At 50.4% G+C, this 20,367-nt stretch overlaps 1 protein-coding gene across 4 annotated transcripts in view; it reads left to right on the forward strand.

The window, feature by feature from the left end:
* The window catches only part of ACKR2 (atypical chemokine receptor 2), a 17,573-nt gene extending 1,640 nt beyond the window's left edge, over positions 1-15,933 (forward strand). Inside the window, exons 1-3 of one of the 4 annotated variants that reach the window (XM_045295064.1) lie at positions 9,868-9,952; positions 10,871-11,013; positions 14,119-15,933. In XM_045295064.1, coding sequence (XP_045150999.1) covers positions 10,996-11,013; positions 14,119-15,312 — 1,212 coding nt within the window. In that variant the 5' untranslated portion in view covers positions 9,868-9,952; positions 10,871-10,995 and the 3' untranslated portion in view covers positions 15,313-15,933. Of the gene's footprint in view, positions 1-9,867; positions 9,953-10,870; positions 11,014-11,796; positions 11,825-14,118 lie in introns of those variants that run through there. The other 3 variants (XM_045295065.1, XM_045295066.1, XM_004708661.2) reach the window with 3 other exon arrangements.
* The last annotated feature ends 4,434 nt before the right edge of the window (positions 15,934-20,367 follow it).

Raw genomic sequence — 20,367 nt, forward strand, 5'->3', positions numbered from 1 at the left:
GTGTGTGAGAAAGCAGGGTTTCCTGTAAAGCCAGGGTGGGATGATTCCTGTCTCTGCACACGGGAGCCAGGAGGCTCCATCAAGAACTGGGAGTTGGGGGAGGGGGGCCCAGGGATGGTGTGCCTCGAAGCTTACACTACTGTGTGGTTCCCTGCTCAAGTTCAGGAACCAACCCGAGGTCTTGATTTCTGATTCTACTTCTGACACTTGTTGTGTGCCTTCTACGCTCAGAGCCCTAGTGCTGCCAAACGGGTCCGAGAACCCACAGATTGACACCACGGAGTTTATGGCACCATGTCCTTTCCTTTCAAATCCTTGCAGGGAGGCAATCTTTCCTGAGAGGCTGCCTTCACCAAGTTGGGCTGGGGTGGGGGGGTTGTCAGGGTAACCAGCCTCTGACAATCGTGGGGGGTCCGTAGGCGCAATTGTACGGTGGTAATATATAAAGATCATAGTAAAGTCATAGAAGATAGGAGAGGTACAAGAGAAGACGAAACGAAGGAGTCCGACACATTTCATGGTAGCATGCTCAGCTCAGCCGCTGTTTGTGGTCCATGTGGAGGTGGGAGAGGAGAGAGAGAGTATATTTCTGACCAAGGCTTATATATACTTAGGGGCGTGCAAGCCGCCCTGATTACAGGTAACCACATACATCACAGGAAGGGGTTGTACCATAGGCAATACAGCAATGGGAGGGGGATGATCTAGGGGTGTCCATGCAATAGGAAGAGGAAGGATTAGGGGTACACATGTGACAAGATGGGCGGATCCTAGATTCAAGATGGCAGCCTAACATTGGTCGTCCTTTAGCTGGCTTGACTTATTCTGAGCTCTCCTTCAGGACAATAATCTACTACCCTTATCAGCTGAGAGTGAGCCCCACCTACGGTGCTACCATCATTTACATGTGTTCCAAGCAGAACCCTAGGTTTGACATCTATTTGGGGGGAGACAATCTGGGGAAAAGCCTTTTTCTAGCTCACAGTGGGTGAGGAGGGGGAAAGGAAGAGGTGGCTTTCTAGAATGAGTGTTCCCAAGGTAGGGATGTTGCAAGGCCTGATTATCTCCTGTGTCTACACACATGAGTGTCTGTAAGACTGCTGATGGAAACAAGCTTACCGTAAGCTCAGGCTATGCACCTATACACATGTGCCCACACCCTTTCTTAGGGAGTTAATGTTGCCAAATTGGACATGGCTTCATCTTTAGCACCAGCGACTTTTCTCTTGTGTGCTTCTTAGTGGCATCGCTTACTCTAGCCATACTGTTCTCTGACGCCAACATTCCCACATGATACCATTGCCCAGCATCAATTGATCTAAAGAGGAGCCGGGTGGCAGTAGCGGGCTGCGCCCCCCATAAAGGTTGACAGCCTGAGAAACCCACAGGGCAGGTCTACTCTGTCCAGAGGATCTCTATGAATTAGAAGTGGTTTGATGGCAATGAGGGTTTTTTTTTGTTATGGTTGTTCCACCCCACCCCCATCATCGCCCTTCATCCCTGTTAACCACCAATGAAAACTGGTCTCTGTATAGATCTCTATTCTTGCCTTCTTATACAAGTGGGGTCATGCAATATCTATCCTGAGGTAACCAATCGATTTCGCTCAGCATTATAGCCTCCAGAGCCACTCATGTTAATGCTATGCGGTTTCCCAGACTCATCACTGTTCCTGTGGTTGTGTAGTATTCCATTTTATGTACGTACCACATGGTGCTTATCTGCTCCTCCGTGGAAGGGTCCTTAGGCTGTTTCTACATGCTGCCATTGCTCTTAGGAAGTGTGTTGTCACCGACCTAGGTGTGCACCTGTCTGGTCATTTCTATTAGGTCTCTAGAGAAGGTTCAAAGGGGGTCCAACAAACATGGAAAATGGATTGAAAAGATAGTGGAATTTTTTCCCCATGAACCTTTGGAGCCCGTTCTTCCTGAGCAGGGAGATGGCAGGATCATGAGATAGCTCTATTTTCAGTTTTGGTAGGAAGCGCAGTAACATCTTCCCCCTAGTGATTGTGCCATTTTCAAGTCCCACCAGCCAAAGCGAAGTGTGCCAGGGTCCCATGTCCTCGTCAACGGGGGTTGCCATTGGTTGCTGTGGCTCTTTCCTCTACTTAGTGCTGTTGAGCCAAGGTGATATGGCATTGATGTGGCATCTCATTGTACTTTTGCTTCGGATCCCTCCGAAGGCGTCTCTTTGTGTGTTTCTTGGCTACTAGGATGTCTTTTTAGACATTGGCCTCCACTCAAGTACTCCCTCAATGCAAAAACACTTTCTTCTATTAAAGTGTCATTCTTTGATGCTCACCTTCCCGACACAACCACTGAAGACAAAGCGGGTGAATAAGTAAATATGGTGAAGAAAGCTGATGGTGCCCGGCTATCACAAAAGATATAGCGTCTGGGGTCTTAAAGGCTTGAAGGTAAACAAGCAGCCATCTAGCTCAGCAGCAACAAAGCCCACATGGAAGAAGCACACCAGCCTGGGCAATCACGTGGTATTGAAGGGATCAGTTATCAGGCATCATCAGAACAAAAAATCATATCATTGTGAATGAGGGGGGGAGTGCAGGGTGGAGACCTAAAGCCCATTTGTAGCCCACTGGACATCCCATTACAGAAGGGTCTCGGGGAGGAGACGAGCCAGTCAGGGTGCGATGTAGCAACAATGAAAAATACAACTTTCCTCTAGTTCCTAAATGCTTCCTCCTCCCCCACTATCATGATCCCAATTCTACCTTACAAATCTGGCTAGACCAGAGGATGTACACTGGTGCAGAGAGGAACTGGAAACACAGGGAATCCAGCCCAGATGATCCCTTCAGGACCAGTGGTGTGGGTGGCGATACTGGGAGGGTAGAGGGAGAGTGGGTACCGATTACAAGGATCTACTTGTGACCTCCTCCCTGGGGGACGGACAACAGAAGAGTGGGTGAGGGGAGATGTCGGACAGGGCAAGATATGACAAAATAATAATTTATAAATTTCAAGGGTTCATGAAGGAGGGGGGGAGTGGGGAGGGAGGCGAAAAAATGAGGAGCAAATGTTTTGAGAATGATGAGGGCAATGAATGTACAAATGTGCTTTGCACAATTGATGTATGTATAGATTGTGATGAGAGTTGTATGAGCCCCTAATAAAATGATTTAAAAAAAAAGAACGTCCGTTTAGGCGAAGTGTCTCCTCATGCCCTTTGCTCGTTTTCAGATGGAGGGTTTAAAGCTGTTGCACTTCCTCCATCTTCTGACATTGGCCCCTTCTTTGATAGGAAGTTTCCAAGACAGTTAGTTTCCCAATGCACAGGCTATCTGCTCGCTCTCTAAATAAGTACTTTGACGAGCCCACGTGGTTAGTTTTTCTGAGGCCCCGATGGTCTCATTGGCCTTCTGCCGTTGTGCATTTGTCGTTCTGTTTGCTGACCTTGTAACGTTTTTTTCCTTTAATTAGGTCTTAGAGTTTGTTCCCTGTGTTTATTTCCAGGAACTTTATACTTCTCGTTTTAGCATTTAGATCTCTGCTTCCTTTGGAAATAGTTTTTGTGAACCGTGTGAGGCCCCTGTCTCGTTTTTTTTCTGCAGGTGGTGATGCGGTTTTGCCGGTCCTGTTTATGAATGAGATTGTGACCCCTGGTTGAAAGTTGTTGTGTGGCTGTTGGGTGCTGTTGGGTCGGTGCTGACCCGTGGCGACCCTGTGAAGGACAGAGGGAGACACAGCCTGGTCCTGCTGCGTCCTGACGACTGTTAGGTGTGAGCTCGTTGTTGCAGCCACTGGGCCAATCCCCCTTGTCTAGGGTCTTCCTCATTTTCCTCACCCTCTGTGTCTTCACGCAGGATGCTCTTGCTTGAAGGGACAGGTCTCTCCTTATAGCATGTCCAATGTATGTAACATGAAGTCTCACCAACAGTATTTCTTTTTTTCAGATCATTTTATTGGGGGCTCTGGCAGCTCTTATCACAATCCATCCATCCATGGTGTCTAGCACCTTTGGCCGTAGGTTGCCATCATCCTTTTCAAAACACTCTCTGTCTACTTGAGCCCTTACCAACCTGACTTCTATGGAGCATTGAAGCTATACTTCTTCCAAGACAAATTCTCTGGCTCTTCTGACAATCCATGGTACTTTCAATATTCCTTGAATATTTGATCAACTTGATCAGTTTAAGCTGAAGAAGGTCATAGGATTGTTCAATTTCATTAGCGTGGGAGTTAGGGCCGCACCATCGTGTAAATGCATCTTCCCCGTCCTCCTTTCTCATCGTTCAGCTTCCAGATGCCCGTGAGAGTTGGAAAACATCATGGCTGGGTCAGGGACCCCTTAGTGCCCCCAGTGACGTCTTTCCTCTTCCACATATTAGCGAGGTCTCGTGCAGCAGATCTGCCCAGTGCAGTGTGTCGTTTGATTAATCAACTGCTGCTTCCAGGAGCCTTGATTGTGGACCCAAGCAAGATGAAATCCCTGATAACTCCAATCTTTTCTTTGTTTATCATGATGCCATTAGCCCACTTTCGAGAATTTTGATTTTCTTTCCATGGAGGAGTAATGCATATGGAAGTCTGTAGTTTTCGAATTTCATCGGTAAGGGTTTCAAGACCTTTTGGCTTTCAGCGAGCAAGGTGTGTCATCTGTACCTAGCAAGGGTTTTCTTTTTCTTTCTTTTAAGATAATTTTATTGGGGACTCTTACAACTCTTTTAACAGTCCATATATCAATTATATAAAACGTATTTGTACATATGTTGCCATCATTATTTTTTTTTGTTTTGTTTTGTTTTTAACATTTTATTAGGGGCTCATACAACTGTTATCCCAATCCATGCCATCATTATTTTGTTTGTTTGATTTTTAAAACATTTTTTGAGGGGCTCTTACAGCTCTTATAACATTCCATATATCAATTGTATCAAGAATATTTGTACTCCATCATTATTTTCTAAACATTTACTTTCTATTTGAGCCTTTGGTATCAGCTCCTCTTTTTTCTTTCCCTGTTCCCCTCCCACCCTTGTGACCCCTTGATAAATGATAAATGATTGTTATTTTCATATCTTACACTGACTGCTGTCTCCCTTCCCCCATGGTTTCTTTCCCCTCCTCTCTCCAGCTTCCCCTACCCTCCTGGTATCCCTACTCCCATTTCTGTTCCTGAGGGGTTTATCTGACCTGGATTCCGTGTGTCCTGAGCTCTTATCTGTACCTGTGTACATGCTGTGTCCTAGCCCACAGTGAGAGGCAGGACTGGGGTCATGATAGTGGGGGGTGAGGAAGCCTCAAGGAACCAGGGGAATATTGTTTTATCAGTGCTATACTGTGCCCTGGTTGACTCATCCGTTCCTGTGACCCTTCTGTGAGATGTCCCATTGTCTACAGATGGGTTTTTGATCTCTCTGCTCCGACTCTCATTCTCAACAATAATTTTGTTTGTTTGTTTGTTTTGAGTCTTCTGATGCCTGATACCTGATCCCTTCGATACCTCATGATCGCACAGGCTGGTGTGCTTCTTCCATGTGGGCTTTCTTGCTTCTCAGCTAGATGGTTGCTTGTTCAACTTCAAGTCTTTAAGACCCTTGATGTTATATCTTTTGATAGCTGGGCACCATCAGCTTTCTTCACCACATTTGCTTATGCACCCATTTTTATCTTCAGCAATCATGTCTGGAGGGTGAGCCTCACAGAATGCCAGGTTGTTATAACAAAATGTTCTTGCATTAAAGGAGGGCTTGAGCAGAGGTCCAAAGTTTGTCTACGTCCTCAATGTATTGACATGTAATTATATGTACCTATGTCAATAACTATTTTCATGAATTAATGTATTTATGTAAGTGCACACCTATGTTTATACCTCTAGTCATAGCTTTGCTTCCTAGATCTTTCCTCTGTTTCTTTCTACCTTCCTCCTGCCCCACAATCATGCTTCACCTTTTGCTGCCTCTTAATAACTCCTCGTGGCTAGACTGTTGTTGCTTCAACACCACCGGGATCTCTACAGCCTCCTCATTGTTGATTTAATTCCCTAGTTGGTCTCCTGTCTACATGTTTGCTCACCGCTCCTTCCTCCCCACCCTCCCCTGCCTCCTCCTCCCCCCAAGTCCCTGCGGAACTATGGTCCCGCTGCCTTCTCCTGAGGCTTGCTTCCCATGTTTGGCAAGTTTTTCATGAATTTTCCTCCAGTCCTGATGCTGTGTGCTCCATATAGTCCATCTTCTCTGATTGTTTCCTCAACACACAGATTGAATAACTATGGAGAAAGGCTACACAGCTGACACACATCTTTTCTGATTTTAAATCGTTCAATATCTGCTTGAACAACTAACTGCCTCTTGGCCTATGTGCAGGTTCTGGATGAGCACAATGAAGTGTGCTGGAATTCTCATTCTTCTCGATGTTATCCGTAGTTTGTTATGACCCATCAGTCAAACTCCTGTACAAAGTCAACGAAACACCAGGAACCTTCTGATACTCCGATCCTAGATCCTTCTAATATCCCCTGCTTTCAGCCGAGACCTATCTGAGGTCAGCTCGACAGTCCCCCACCATGTCTTCTTCTGCATCTCATTTGGATTTCCTACAGTTCCCGATCGACATATGACTGGAACCATTTTCTAATTAGGTTCTGCAAAATTTTACTTGTGTGTGATGGTGATGATACTGTTGAGTTATTTTCATAAAGCATTGGGTCACTTTTCTTTGGATCCCACGTCCGGCTCTCTTCATCGGTTGTTGGCCTGGTAGTGATCTTCGAAGTGTCTTGGCTTCGATGAATGAGCACTTCCAGTCTGTGGAAACGTTCCCACAAATATCGCCTCAATTTGTGGAGCACCGTTTTCTATCGGTGCACCTTGGAGTTCTTCTTCCATAGACTCCTTCCTGGACTGGTTGAACGTCGTCCAATCACTCTGTGTATTTCTCCCATCTTCTTTTTAATGGACGCTTCCTGCCTTGTTTAATATTTTGCCCTTAGGATCTTCCAACAGCGCAAGTCAAGATGTGTGGTTTTCCTTAAATCCTTTCAGGTTGAGATAGGCTGAGTGTGCTCTTCTTCTTCGGATCGTAGCTCTGAGTTTGTGCGCATTTCGTTATCATACTTTGCTTGGTCTTCTCAAGTTGCCCTCCGGGAAATTTTCAACTCTCTGACATCACCATTTCGTCTATTCACTTTAGCTATGCTGCATTCAAGAGCAAGTTTTAGAGTTTCTTCTAAGATCTGCTTTGGTCTTTTCATTCTTTCCTGACTTTAAATGACCTCTGTCTTCATTTATCATATCCTTGCTGTCATCCCACAGCTCAACTGGTCCTCGGTCATTAGGGTTCAGTGCATCAAATCTGTTCTTGAGATGGGTATTCTCCAAGTCACGTTTTGGCTCTTGTGTTTCAATTTCCTTCCGCTTCAACCTGAGCTTGCTTATGAGCAGTTGATGCTCCACAGTCAGCACCTGGCTCTATTTTGACTGATGTGGTATGATTCCTCTGTATTCCATCTGGTCAGGACCATTTGCAGAGTCACCGTTTATGTTGTTGAAAAGAGGTGTCTGCAAAAAGAAGCTGTTGGTCCTGCAAAATTCTATCGTTTGATCTCCAGCATCAATTCTATTGCCAAGGCCGTATTTTCTAAGTATTCATCCTTCCTCTTTGTTTCCAACTTTGTCCTCCAGTCACCTGTAATTACCAATGCACCTTTGATGAATTTAGGTGGAAGAATTTCAGAGGAGTGGTCCATTTCTTTATCATTGGCTTCAGTGGTTGGCATGTAGATTTAAACAACAGCCATAGGAATTGGTCTTCTTTGTAGGCGTATAGCCGATCACAGACAGCATTGCCCTTCAAAATACATCTTGAAATGTCCTTTTCATTGATGCATGTAACAGTCCTCCTCTTGAATTTGTCATTTCCTGTGTAGTAAGCCTCAGGCTTGATTGATGTCAGCTAAGAGCCATCTGTCTCAGCTCACGAGTGCCGAGGAGCTCAGCCTTTATGTGCTCCTTTTCAACAACTTCCAGTTTTCCTAGGTTCCTACTTCACACACCCATGGTTTAATTAATAACGGATGTGGAAAACTTAACACCATCCACATCATGATAGTCGACTCTCCTTTGAGAAGGCGGCTCTTCCTCAGTCCTATTTTGTGTGCTTTGCAAACCGAGGGGCTCCTCTTCTGGTGCCAAATCAGACAGTTTTCCACTATGCTTGTAAGTGTTTCAGCGGTTCATCCCTTGGAAGTGGATAGCCTCTTCCTTCTTCCTCGTCTCTTCTTAAGTCTGGAAGCTCTGCTGAAATTGGTGCACCATGCTGGTATTTGAAAAACGGCTTCCAGCCCCACAGCACCACACAAGTGACCACAGAGCAAGACCGACAGACAAGCTTTGGAAAGCTGAAGTGAATCACTGCAGTGTAAGTTCTCAGACTTGAACCTGGACCATAGTAAGCGCTATTGAAGCATCAGGCAGTATTGCTGCTGTGGTTACAGACACACAGTGGGATATCTACCACTGGTTCCCCCAAAGGCATGTGTTTGTTCACATGCGCCTGACTGCTCAGCACCTCTCCCAAAGCCGGACACTGTGGTTGGAGCCTGAATCATTCTCCAACTCCATCCTCAACTTTTCCAGCCGTAACTGGGCCAGAGCTGTGGGATGAGAATGCTAGAAGGATGGGCCGAGGGCAGGAGGGGCCCATCATGCGCCGGACCTGTGCAGTGGCCAGGCGGTTGGACCGATCTCCACCCAGTCCTTGGAAAAGCCGTGGAGGGATCCTTCTGGGAGGGAGGTGGAGGGACTGCAAGGCCGCCTCCTGTGCCCTGGTTCAAGGGAGCTGTGCCAGCGGGAGAACTTCTTGTACCAGGCCTCTGTGGAAACAGTGAGAGCCCCGAGCCAGGGCTGCGGGGACAGGGCTGGCCTGGTCTAGAAAAACAACTCACAGAGGGTCTTGGTTCAGCTCTGCGTAGGGCAGCAGCAGGGCAAGTGGAAAACCAGACACAGGAAAAAGGAGAAGGAAAGAAAAGCAGGGAGGCAGGGTGCCTCTGCTAATTGATTCCATGAAGTTTGTCGGAGGCAAGCGCCCGCCGGGATCTCCCGGCTAGAGCCTTGGATGGATCTTCATCCAGGACGTGGACACTGAGGCTGAGAAATCACTGTCTCAGAGTGCCGATGGGGCTGGGAGAGGGGCTTCACCAGACCAGTCACACAGGCAGGCTTTGGGGAGGGGAGGATTCAGGTCGCCATGACCAAATACTAAGGGGGGGAAAAAGCAAAATTATTACCTACTAGAGGTGATCTCCAATGGTGTGCGTGGTTTCTATTTATTTCCAAAGCTCATGTGGTCTCTTGAAGAGAGTCCGAGAAGGGGCAGCAGAGGTCTCGGCCATCAACCAAGGCACACAGAGAGCCTCTCCCAGCTGGGGAGCAAGGGATGTCCCTTCCCTGACTCTCCTGCCTCCCTCTGGGGCCCCTGTGAGGCGATGGAGGCACCTGGCTAACCCGGGATAATCTCTTCATCTCAAAACTCTTAACTAAATCCCACTGGGAATAGCTCCTTTGCCCTAAAAAGCAACATAGTCACCAGTTTGGGGGTTAAGGCATGGGTGTCTTTGAGAGATATTATTCTCAAAGGTCAAGAGGGAGACTGCACTTGGCAGGGCCTCTCCGCACGGACACTAGACTTTAGAGCAGCCAGCCAACGAGACCAAGATCCTGGGCCACGAAGATCTCCCGAGTGCACCACAGCTTCTGTACCCTTCTCAGGTGGCCCCTTGTTATCCCCTGGGTGGGGAAGAACACAGGTGGAGGATAAGTTGGGGTCAGGCTCAAGGTAGTGGGGTCTTCAATCCAAAGACCTGTGTTTCAGGTGCACCTTGGCTGGTGACTGTCTGAGTGTGAAGACGGTGCTTTCCTCCTGGGTGAAGTGGAGCAGAGGATCCCTCTCTGGCTGGTCTTGTAGGGAGGAGAACCGCCGTGGAGAGGAAAGTGCGTAGTCCATCGTAGTGTGCACACAAGGACACTGGCCGCTGCTGTGGTCCTCCTTGATGCTGCTGAGAGTGATGGAGGCGGTGGGAGAGGCTGGTGGCCTCAGAAGCCAGAAGGACATGAGAAGACTCCTCTGGTGAAAGATCAGGGGACCCCAGGAGGGAAGGGAGCAGGGTTTCCTAGGAGGAGGGAGCCATTTCTAGATAGCCTGGTCTAACCCCACACCTTCTGGCTCTGTCGTCTGGCCTCGATCGAAGGTCGTTTTCCACTGTTTGCCAAAGCAAACGTTGATCAAGGTCAGGGCTGACAACTTAAAATGTTTAATTATTTGCAACTCCTGACCGAAAGGACTCAAATCACGCCCAAAGTGCAAAAGAGTCCTTCCCCCCCACCCCCACCCCCACTCCCTGCCTTATTCCCAGCAACCCACAGGCTCCCAATATCAGCCACGCATGGTGGATGCTCATACTTCTCTCCACAGAGGGGAGAAGACCCCCCAGGTGCACAGAAGTGGGGAGAAGTCCTAGAAAAGCAAATGGCAAGGGCTAAGTTCCCAAGGACGGTCAGGACAAAGTTGGGCCCTAGTCAAGGCCTCTTGGGCTGCTTCTGGGGTGGAGGCAGGGTGACATAAGCTTCTTCCTCAATGGTCACCATTTGGCAAGAGCCCCAGGCTGAGATAGAGCTCGGGAGTGAGTGGACTTCAGGGGTCTACAGGAGTGGCCCCACTTGGTCAGACACTGATAGTTCCATCAACTCGGTGGTCACAGCATCACGGGTTCTAGAGGGATCAACTGAAGGCCCCAGTCCACCTCTCCTTCAAATTCCTTCCTGGAATGGACCAAATGTGTGTGAGGAAGGGATGGTAGGAAACCTCTCTAATATATACAGAAAAAGTAATTATGTATTTTTCTATTAAAGAGATGTCTTGAAATGGAGAGGCCCACCTCACTCACACAAGAACGTCTCCACAGGAGGGAGATCAATGGGCAGCGGCCAGGAGGTCAATGGTCAATGAATGAATCAATCAAAGAATCAAAAAGAAAATGCAGGAGCAGAGGAGGGTTAGTGGCATTTCTCCCGTTGTATCCATTGCTATCACTGACGAAAGCCCCCCTCCTCTATGTGTATGATTGATTGCCTGCTTGGGCTGCTTATTCATTTTTATCTCCTTTCTCTCTTCTCCCCAACCCCTACTTCCTGCAGGTAAACACGGTCACGTGTTGAGCCTGAGCTCTCTCTCTCTGTCCTCTGGACTCTCTGATCAGATTGAGAATGATCCTTGATGGGTGGCAGATTCACACCACTAGTTCACGTGAAGTTCTCTTTTCCCCCCCAGAGCTAATTTCTCTGCATAGCACAGCAAACACCCGAGGAATTATCACTTCCAATGAAACCCACTGTGAGAAGTAGGTTTATTGTGCCAACCTGGCCAATGAACACATGTGGGATTAATTGAAGGGCGGAGAGATAAATAGCTCAGTGAGGCTCACCTTTCTTGTCTCTTGCTCTTTGATGATTGGACCAGTGTGTGACTGCCTTAGCTTGTTCTCTGCCCCAATTTGCAAGCTACATTGCCTGTGGGACACCTAACCTGTGGACTGTGTCACTGTAATTTGAGGTTCACTGTGTCACTGTAATTTGAGGTTCCTTCAAGACCTGCTTCACCACACCATTGGAATTTACATCTCTTGAGCTGGGGGACTGTCAGACTCTGTCATCTGGCTGACTGTTGGTGACCTGCCTTGCTGTTTGCTGCCTGTGGCCGGGTTGCCTGAATTGCTCTACAGAGGACTCAGCTATCTGCTTCCTTGACTTGCACCTGGCGGCCCTCAAGCCTTGAAGGACTGCCAGTGTATTAGCTGTCTCACAGAAGTGAGTTGCACTGAGCCATTTGTACTGCTCTATAGACTAATTAGCTGTTTATTTCTTATGTTGTATATATCTATCTATATAAATAGATATATAATCATATGTGTCCTGGCTTTGTTTCTCTAGAGAACCCTGTCTAACATACCCACTCACTGCCAACAGATCAATGCTGACCCATAGCTACCCGCCTGTGGGTGTCTGAGACAGTAACTGTTGATGGGAGTAAAAAGCCCAGTCTTTCTGGTTTTGAACCACCAACCATGAGGATCACAGCCCAATGCATAACCACTACACTGCCAGGGCTCCTCAGAAGAAACCAGAGCAGAGAAGCCACCGTCAGAGCTATGGACCTCCCTGCTTCTCGTTCCTCGAACTTCTGCCATCTTGAATCCTACACTTCTTATTCTTTCTCTCTCCTTTCCTTGATCTGTCCTAGTTCTAACTATGTGTTCAAAGGGTGCATTTTTATTTCATTCGTCTTAGCTTTCTTTAAAAAGTATGGCATTGTGTGTGTTTATGGGACCTGGAGACAGATTCTAGAGGCATTAGGGAGTAGAGACTGGCAGGATGGCGACGAGGTGGCAGTCTGGGATGTTTCTGAGTTGTGGATGGTGTCCTCCCATACACACACTCGGGAGAGAAGAGGCTGGTGGGCAGAGGAAGGACTCGGGTTGGGGCAAAGCAATCATCTAAGCTCACATGGACGGAGGGCCTGCTGTGTGCTAGAGGGACTTTGACAAGTCTTGGCTGCTGATCCAAAGATTGCCATGCGGTGGGAAAGCGATGTGGGACAATGGCCTTGGAAACCCAGCAGAGGTCTTCTACACTGTCCTACACATCAATAGGATGTGGGGTACCAGCCCACAATCGAATGGGTCCAAGAGGTGGTTGTGCCATTGAAGGGTAAAATTAGAGACATCAGACAGGCTAGGGCATGCAAGGGCACACCTCTGGGACCATCATGACTTCAGCAGCCAGATTTGCAGAGAGAGAGAGAGAATGTATTTTCACCCAAGGCTTATATACACTCAAGCCCCCTTAATTATAGGTAAGCACATACATAACAAAATGGGCTGTATCCTAACCCTAAGGGTCCCTGAGTACATTGGAGGAGTAACCTAACACCAGTGCCCAGGGCAGGTAAGGGGGGTAGTTGTCTTCAGTATCTAGAGAGCAATAGCACCTGTCTGCCTCTAGTTCAAGCTGCTGGCTACTAGCAATCAGCCATGCGCTTGTAAGAGGTAACTTTAAGGTAGCACTATTATGGGAGGATATAGTGGGGAACAATATTAATTATGAGAATGGGGTTGGGACTCACCTCCAACTCACAAGGGTGAAGGCCTCCCTCCACCCCAGAAACCCAGCCTACCAGGCTCCTTAATCGATGAGACTAAAGGATTCATCCGCATACACTCTCTTCCCGTTCTCTGCTTCCCACACTGGGAGTTGGAATCAATTCAACGGTAGCAGGTTTCATTCGCTTTAGTTATATGCTAGGCAGTCTCAGTTCGAGTTTAAAGTGCTCTACCTGAATGACCGCGTTTAAGCGTCCAAACACCGCCACAAGACAGGCAGGGTTAGCATCTTCCTTTTAAAAAGGAGGAAACTGAAGCATGCAAAGGCTTAGAAGATTTTAAGCCTATCCACCTGATAGATCACACTCTCCTGCTTCAAACACGGTCCTATTGGGTCATCGTGAATGTTTTTAGTTTTTTTGAGCCCCCCCCCCCCCTTCATTGTAATAGCTAACTGAACGCAACCCTGAGAGACAGTCTCAGGTCTTAGAAATAAAGACAAGGTCGGACATTCACCGATAAAGCAAGCCCCACTAAAGATAAATTCTCATTTTAAAAGCAATTATAAGCCACACAAGAAAGTGACCTACCAAGAGATGGGGTCTCGGGGAAGCCCCTCGCCCATGCTGTGAATTCCTCTGCCTTACACAATGCAGTGTCCCCATCACACCCCTCCTGCTCCAGGACCCCATCTGTAACTCGGTTGTACTGACCCGATGCCAACCACATCCACGTGACCATCTTCTTTGACCTCCTCCCATGTCCACTGCCTCCCAACAAGCTCTTGGACACCGTGACGGCTAATGGTCTCCCCCATCCAGATGATAGGCCTCTCTAGCTGTCTTATCTGTGTCCTGTTTAAGACTTAATACATGTGCTCTTTATTTTTTTTTAAGGAGGGGGGTGTAGCAAAGGGAGGTTTGGAGAGAGCTAGGGAGTGTCTGGTTTTAGCACATCCTTTCTTTCATAACCCCCACCCTCCACCCCCTGTGCCCCACACAGCTCCAGGACCGGACATCCTCTCTGGACATGGTTGTGGTCACCGCCTCCCCTGTGTGGCTCACTACCGAGGACGCCTATCCTGAGAACAGCAGCTTCCTCTATGACTACGACTACCTGGACGAGCTGACCTTCCTGATCTGCCGGAAGGATGCGGTGTTGTCCTTTGGCCAAATCTTCCTGCCCATCTTCTACAGCCTGATCTTTGTGCTGGGCCTGGGTGGGAACCTCCTTCTTCTTGTGGTCTTGCTCCGGTATGTGCCTCGCAGGCAGATGGTGGAGGTCTACCTCACGAACATGGCCGTCTCCAACCTCCTGTTTGTGTTGACCCTCCCCTTCTGGGGCATCTCTGTGGCCTGGCACTGGGTCTTCGGCAATTTCTTGTGCAAGGTGATCAGCATCCTCTACACCACCAGCTTCTTCAGTGGCATCTTCTTCATCAGCTGCATGAGCCTGGACAAGTACCTGGAGATTGTCCACGCTCAGCCCCACCACAGGCTGAGGACCCGGGCCAAGAGCCTCATCCTTTCTGCTGTGGTGTGGACCGTGGCCCTGGCCATCTCCATCCCCGACATGGTCTTTGTGAAGACCCACGAAAACCCCAAGGGTGTGTGGAACTGCTACCCAGACTTTGGCGGGCACGGGACCCTCTGGAAGCTCTATCTCCGCTTCCAGCAGATCCTCCTGGGCTTCCTCCTTCCCCTCTTGGCCATGATCTTCTTCTACTCCCGCATCGGCTGTGTCCTGGTCCGGCTGAGGCCCCTGGGCCGGGGCCGGGCTCTGCGGATGGCCGGGGCTCTCGTGGTGGCCTTCTTTGTGCTGTGGTTCCCGTACAACCTCACCTTGTTCCTGCACTCGCTGCTGGACCTGAACGTGTTTGGAGACTGTGAGGTCAGCCACCACCTGGACTATGCCCTGCAGGTGACCGAGAGCATTGCCTTCCTGCACTGCTGCGTCACCCCTGTCCTCTATGCCTTCTCCAGCCACCGCTTCCGCCAGTACCTGAAGATGTTGCTGGCCGCGCTCCTTGGAGGGTGCCTGGTGCCTGGTGCGGCCCAGTCCAGCTGTACGGAGAGCAGTGGGCTGACTGCCCAAGAAGAGATGACTGGCATGAATGAGCTGGGGAACAGGCAGGCGGAGGGCTCCCCGCAAAAGGGGGATGCGGGAAGAGAGGAAGCAAGAACAACCACTCCATAGTCTGCAGAGAGCTGCTGCTTGATGGAAACCAGCCCAGGTAGACTTTTACCTCGGCCCATCATCCAAAGTGCTCCCACCAGCATCCTCAGAGGCCACCAGGCCGAATCGGGTGGCGGGTTCTCAGTCCTCCACCGTCAGCAGGGTGGGGTAGGGTCGGTGTCTGCTCCACTTTCTTGACTTACTTCAGAACCCTGCCTTCTCCCGTGAACTGCCCAACAGACCTCTGGACTGGAGGCTTGCTCTTCCACGAGCTGATCATCATAGACTCGATCTCACCTTCTCCGTAGCGGGAGCAGAGCACGTCGCTCGCAGTGTCCCACCCAGCTCCTCCTGGTGGCCCTCTGATGGATGGCCTGGGTGACCTGCCCCGCCTCTGCACTCTCTCTCTCACTTGTATCTCCTCACCTGCCCTCAGAGCACGCTGTTCCAGGCACGCTGGCTGCCCACCCTTTCTCAGACATTCCAGGCGCATGTTCCCGGGGCTGGACTCTAACCCTTGCTAGAATGTTCTTCCTGTAGGTGTCTACTCCTTCAGGCCTTTGCTGGGACCTCACCTCAGTTGGGACCTCACCTTCCCCACCCTGTTGAGTGCGGCTCCTAAGAATCTACATGATTTGCTTATTGTTGTGTTGATGGGCTTCTTTTCTTTCACCGCTGCTGGTCCAGGTGCTCTCCCGGCTCAGAGATGTATCTGAGTGCAGGCACTGGGTTTGGCGTGCAGTTTTCAGTATATGCTTATGAAATGCAGGGTGGAGGAGGGGTCTTTTTCTTGTGCCCCTGCTGCAGAAGAAGAGCTTGAAGCATTCTGCCCACCAGGTTTCCGCCTTCCTGGAACCTAGCTCAGCCTGGGGCAGCTGATGGACAAGGCTGTCCGAGTAACCTTGGGGATTGCTCCAAAGCCAGGAGCAGCTCATTGCCTTTAAGTCCAGTCTAACTCTCGTCGATCCTACAGAACAGAGAAGAACTGCCTCGTATGGTTTCCCAGGCTGTCATTCTGCTGAAGCAGTGTGTCAGTCTGGGTAGACTAGAGAAACAAATTCATAGACATGCTTATGTGTATACGAGTGAGCTTTATATCAAAGATCAATTGTATATTGAGAAAACATCCCAGCCCAGTCCAGATCAAGTACGTAAGTCCGGTATTAGTCCATATGTCCGATACCAGTCTATGAAGTTCTCTTCAGACTCACGCAACACATGCAATGATGCCGAATGCTGGAAGATCACAGGCCAGTGGGTGGAAAGTCTTGTAGATCCAGTGGCGGTGGAAGCATCTCAGTGCTGGCGTGGGTCTCCACGTGGCTCCTCCAGCTCCAGGGCTCTGGCTCCATCAATGTAGCTCCGTGTGGCTTGTCAGCAGGAAGATGAAGCAGAGAGTCTGTGTGTATCTGGCCTCCAGTGAGCTATTTATCTCTGTGGTGCCTCCAAATGAGGTCATCAAGCTGAGACCTGATTGACAGGCTAGACTCCACCCCTTCACTCTTCATAGCCTCAAGTTGACGCCAGATTACATCACTACCACACTCTGGTACTCCTCTCTTGGCTCATTTTCCACGTGGTTTCTCCGTGCTCCCCGGAAGCAGCCATTTTCAGTCTGGTACTCTTGCACGGTCCCCTATGCAGCCTAGCATGCTTTCCAGGGATAGTGTGTACTGTCTGAGACTGTATTACCTGACACTTCCCTTACCCTCCTAAAAGCTAGTTGGATGACCAAAGTGCTTCTGCCGCATGAATTCTTTCGGCTTTGAGAAGCAAGAGTGGGATGGTGGTGGTGGTGGGGAGACCAGCCCAGAAGCCTCACAAGAGTATGCCTTGGTTGAGGGTGAGCTCTTACCTTTCAGGCCGAGAAGCGCTCTCTCTCTCTTCAACCTTCCTTTTGAGAAGGGCCCTGCTCCCTCCTGCCACTCTCTGTCTGCCAGAGGCCTGGCAGGGCCTGTCTGCAGGACTCCTTGTCTGCACTGCTTAGCCCTGCCCCAGGGGCCTCAGCAAAGACCCCAGAATCCTCTCCACTGGGGCTCTGAGTCACGGTGGACCCTCCTCCAGGGCTGCTCTAGGTAGATGTGAAGGAAGTGCTTTATCCATGAGCAGGGTGCTGCTGCCCACCTTCAGCCTCCTAGCACTTGCTCCCAGTGAGAGGGTGCGCTCTCTTCTTTGGATGCCCGAGATTCTGCATCCAATGGATGCTGTCCTTTGGAGAGCCTCCCCCACCTCACTGTGTTGTAAACCATGCTTGAGGAAGCCCAGAAGAAAGGAAGGTGCATAGGGTCAGGGAGTGGAGACAGCAGAGATTAAGGCTGGGGATCAGAACTGCTGGGTCCTGGCAAGTGTTGACCAGACCCTCCTTCTCCAGGTCACTGCCAGGGGAGGAAGGAGGTCTTTGTGGAGTGGCTTCCAGCAGTCCCTCAGCAGGTGTGTCTGCAGGAGGGGCTGGAGGCCATGCCCACCCTCCCACCGATCCTTCTGCTAGCAGATGGGTGTTGTTGGTTTCAGACTGCGATTGCTGGAGTCCTCTCTGCTTCCTGGTTGATCTGTTATGGTGGATAGCCTTGCCCCTGGCTGTGGATACCCCACTGTGGATGCCCTCCAGTCCCAGGAATACTCTCTGGGGTCTGGGACAGGCCATGGTGGAGGAAGCCCAAGACATTCCCCCGAGGTGTGAGTGTGGTCCTTCTCGGTACTGACTCAGTGGACTTAGACCCCCTTCCTTGTCCCAGCCTGTCCATGGGTCAGACTTGTGGTCCAGGGGGAAGGGGGAACTAGGAGGACATGGAGGGTCTAGGCTGAGCAGGGGCAGCCTGCATGTGTGGGGGTCTTCCCTTTGCCTCTTCCCACTGGCCAGCTCCGTTCTCCTCCTTCAGTGCCTCCCAACCTAACTCTTCTCTCTTGCTTCTCCTGACGCCCTGGAGACCCAAGCAGGTTGTCCTAGCTTCTCTCAGCCAGCGAGCATTCAGACAAATTCCAGCAGACATCATTTGGAGAAGATTGATCCTGAGACCAGGGAGCTGCAATGGTGCAGAGGATTAAGCCTTGGGCTGTGGCCAGCAGCCCCTCTAAAGGAGCAAGGTGTATAGTTTGGGAAACCCCCTGGAGTTCTGTTCTGTCTCACAGGTGCCGACTGGAAGGGCAGCGGGTGGTGGGGTGGTTGTGGTGTGCTAGACCCACCTGCGGAGGCAGGTGTGGAGGCATTCCCACCTGGTCCAGGCCTGAGGCATTAGTAGAGATGTTCAGCCCATCCTCTGTAAATACCTATGATCCAGGCAAAACTCCGGGCCCACCAGGCAGCCAGCCCCAGGGGGAGGGCAAGGGGCCCGTTAGAGAGCTGGGGTGGGGGTGGCAAGATGAAGCTCCCCAGATGTTCCCTGGTGATGGTGAGGTGTCCCTGCTGTCTGGGCCTCTCTCCTCCAAGACCCTCCACCAGTTCCCACAGTTGTTGCCTTCCTGTCCCCCAGCAGCCAGGACCGCCATCCATCAACCCACTGCAGACTCTGTCTCTCTCTCTCTCTCTCTGTCTGTCTCTCTCCTGAATCCTGGAAGCCTGCCTGGCAGCACAGCTTGCACCCATTTTACATGCTGGCAAACCAAGGCCAGAGACAGAGGCCGGACATGATTCAAGGGCGGGAATTATGTTCGCAGAGCCTGGAAATGAGATCTCCTCACTTTAATCTACACCTAGGTCCTTGGGGTGTGTGCATGTGTGTGTCCAGAAGTGATTCAGCACAAGGAGGGAACCAAGCAGCAACATATACCAGACGGGATACAGCCAAGGCTGGAGGAGTCCGGGCCACAGAGGCCATTTCTGGCCAGAGGGTGAGCCGGGGGAGACGCAGGAGGCTTCTAGAAGTCACTGGCTGGTGGAGGGCTGGGGGAGCAGGGAAGCGGCACAGGCCAGTTTCAGGAATGGTCCCAGTGGAGAGAGTTGGCCACGTTGTACTGGGCTGGAATGAGCAGCCTGGAGCTGAACTGTGGTGGAGCTGACGTGGCCCATATGTGGAGGCACTCAGGGGCCAGGAAATAAAAGTCTTGGCCGCCAGAGGCACATTCTTAAGAAAACAGTGGATTGGAGGCCAGGCAGAGGGCACACCTGGCTCGGGCATGCAGAAGTGTGGAGCTCTCAGAAAGCCAGAGTGTGTGCGGCCCAGGGGCACATCTCAGAGGTATCACCAAGGAGTGAGCAGACAGGGCTGGGCGTGGGATTGTGTGTGCGTGAGAGAGGGCCGTGAGGGGTGGGGAACTGGTAGTGTCTGTCCCTCGTGGAGAGAGGAAGGGGAGTCTGGAGAAGAGAGTGCTCTGGGCAGAGTCAGGGGGCTGAATGCTGAGTTCCAGGTGGAGAAAGCTGAGTCAGAGCACTGTGGGGGATGGGCTGGCCCCTGGGCCTAGGGGCACTGTGAGCTCAGCAACAGTTGGTGAAATGCTGGCAGGAGTGGGGACCACTCTGACGTGGACAGAGACGAGGACACCCAGTGGGGACCTTGAATCCTAGGCCTGCTCTCCACACCAGTGGCCGCCAGCCACACCGGGGCCCGGGAGCCTGGATGGTCTGACTGCAGAGTGCCCTGGATTAAAACGCTCATTTTTCAGATCTCGTTGGTGAAATAATGTAAACAAACAAATAAAAAGGATCCTCACCTGTTTCTTTTTCTTACTATTTTTAATTCAAATGCATCTACTAGGAGGGCCACATGACCTGCCTCCGGCCCATTCCGGGAAAGCACGTGCGTGGGTGGGTTTTGAATGGAGAACCAATTTCCCTTGGCACCCTCTGCCCCATTCTCCAGAGAGAGTTAAAAACACCCGAAACAAAATTAAAGAAAAAAACCCAACAACAACATTACATGACGCCCATGGCTTCTATTTCTACGGGACCACCCAGGCCAGGGAGTAGGTTTGTGGGCGAACATGAGTGGAGCGGAGGGTCCCGGGGGGCTCACGCTGGAGCCATTCTGTGTTCCCAAGGCTGCTTTCTGGACACAGGTGACACCCTCCTTCCCACCCCCCACCCCCCACCCCAACTGGGAGAGGAAGTTTCTACATGCCCCCCCCACCCCCAGAAGAGGC

This window comes from Echinops telfairi, unplaced genomic scaffold, assembly GCF_000313985.2.
Source record: "Echinops telfairi isolate 266 unplaced genomic scaffold, ASM31398v2 ScPeMD7_4225;HRSCAF=4972, whole genome shotgun sequence".
Taxonomy (NCBI): Eukaryota; Metazoa; Chordata; class Mammalia; order Afrosoricida; family Tenrecidae; genus Echinops; species Echinops telfairi.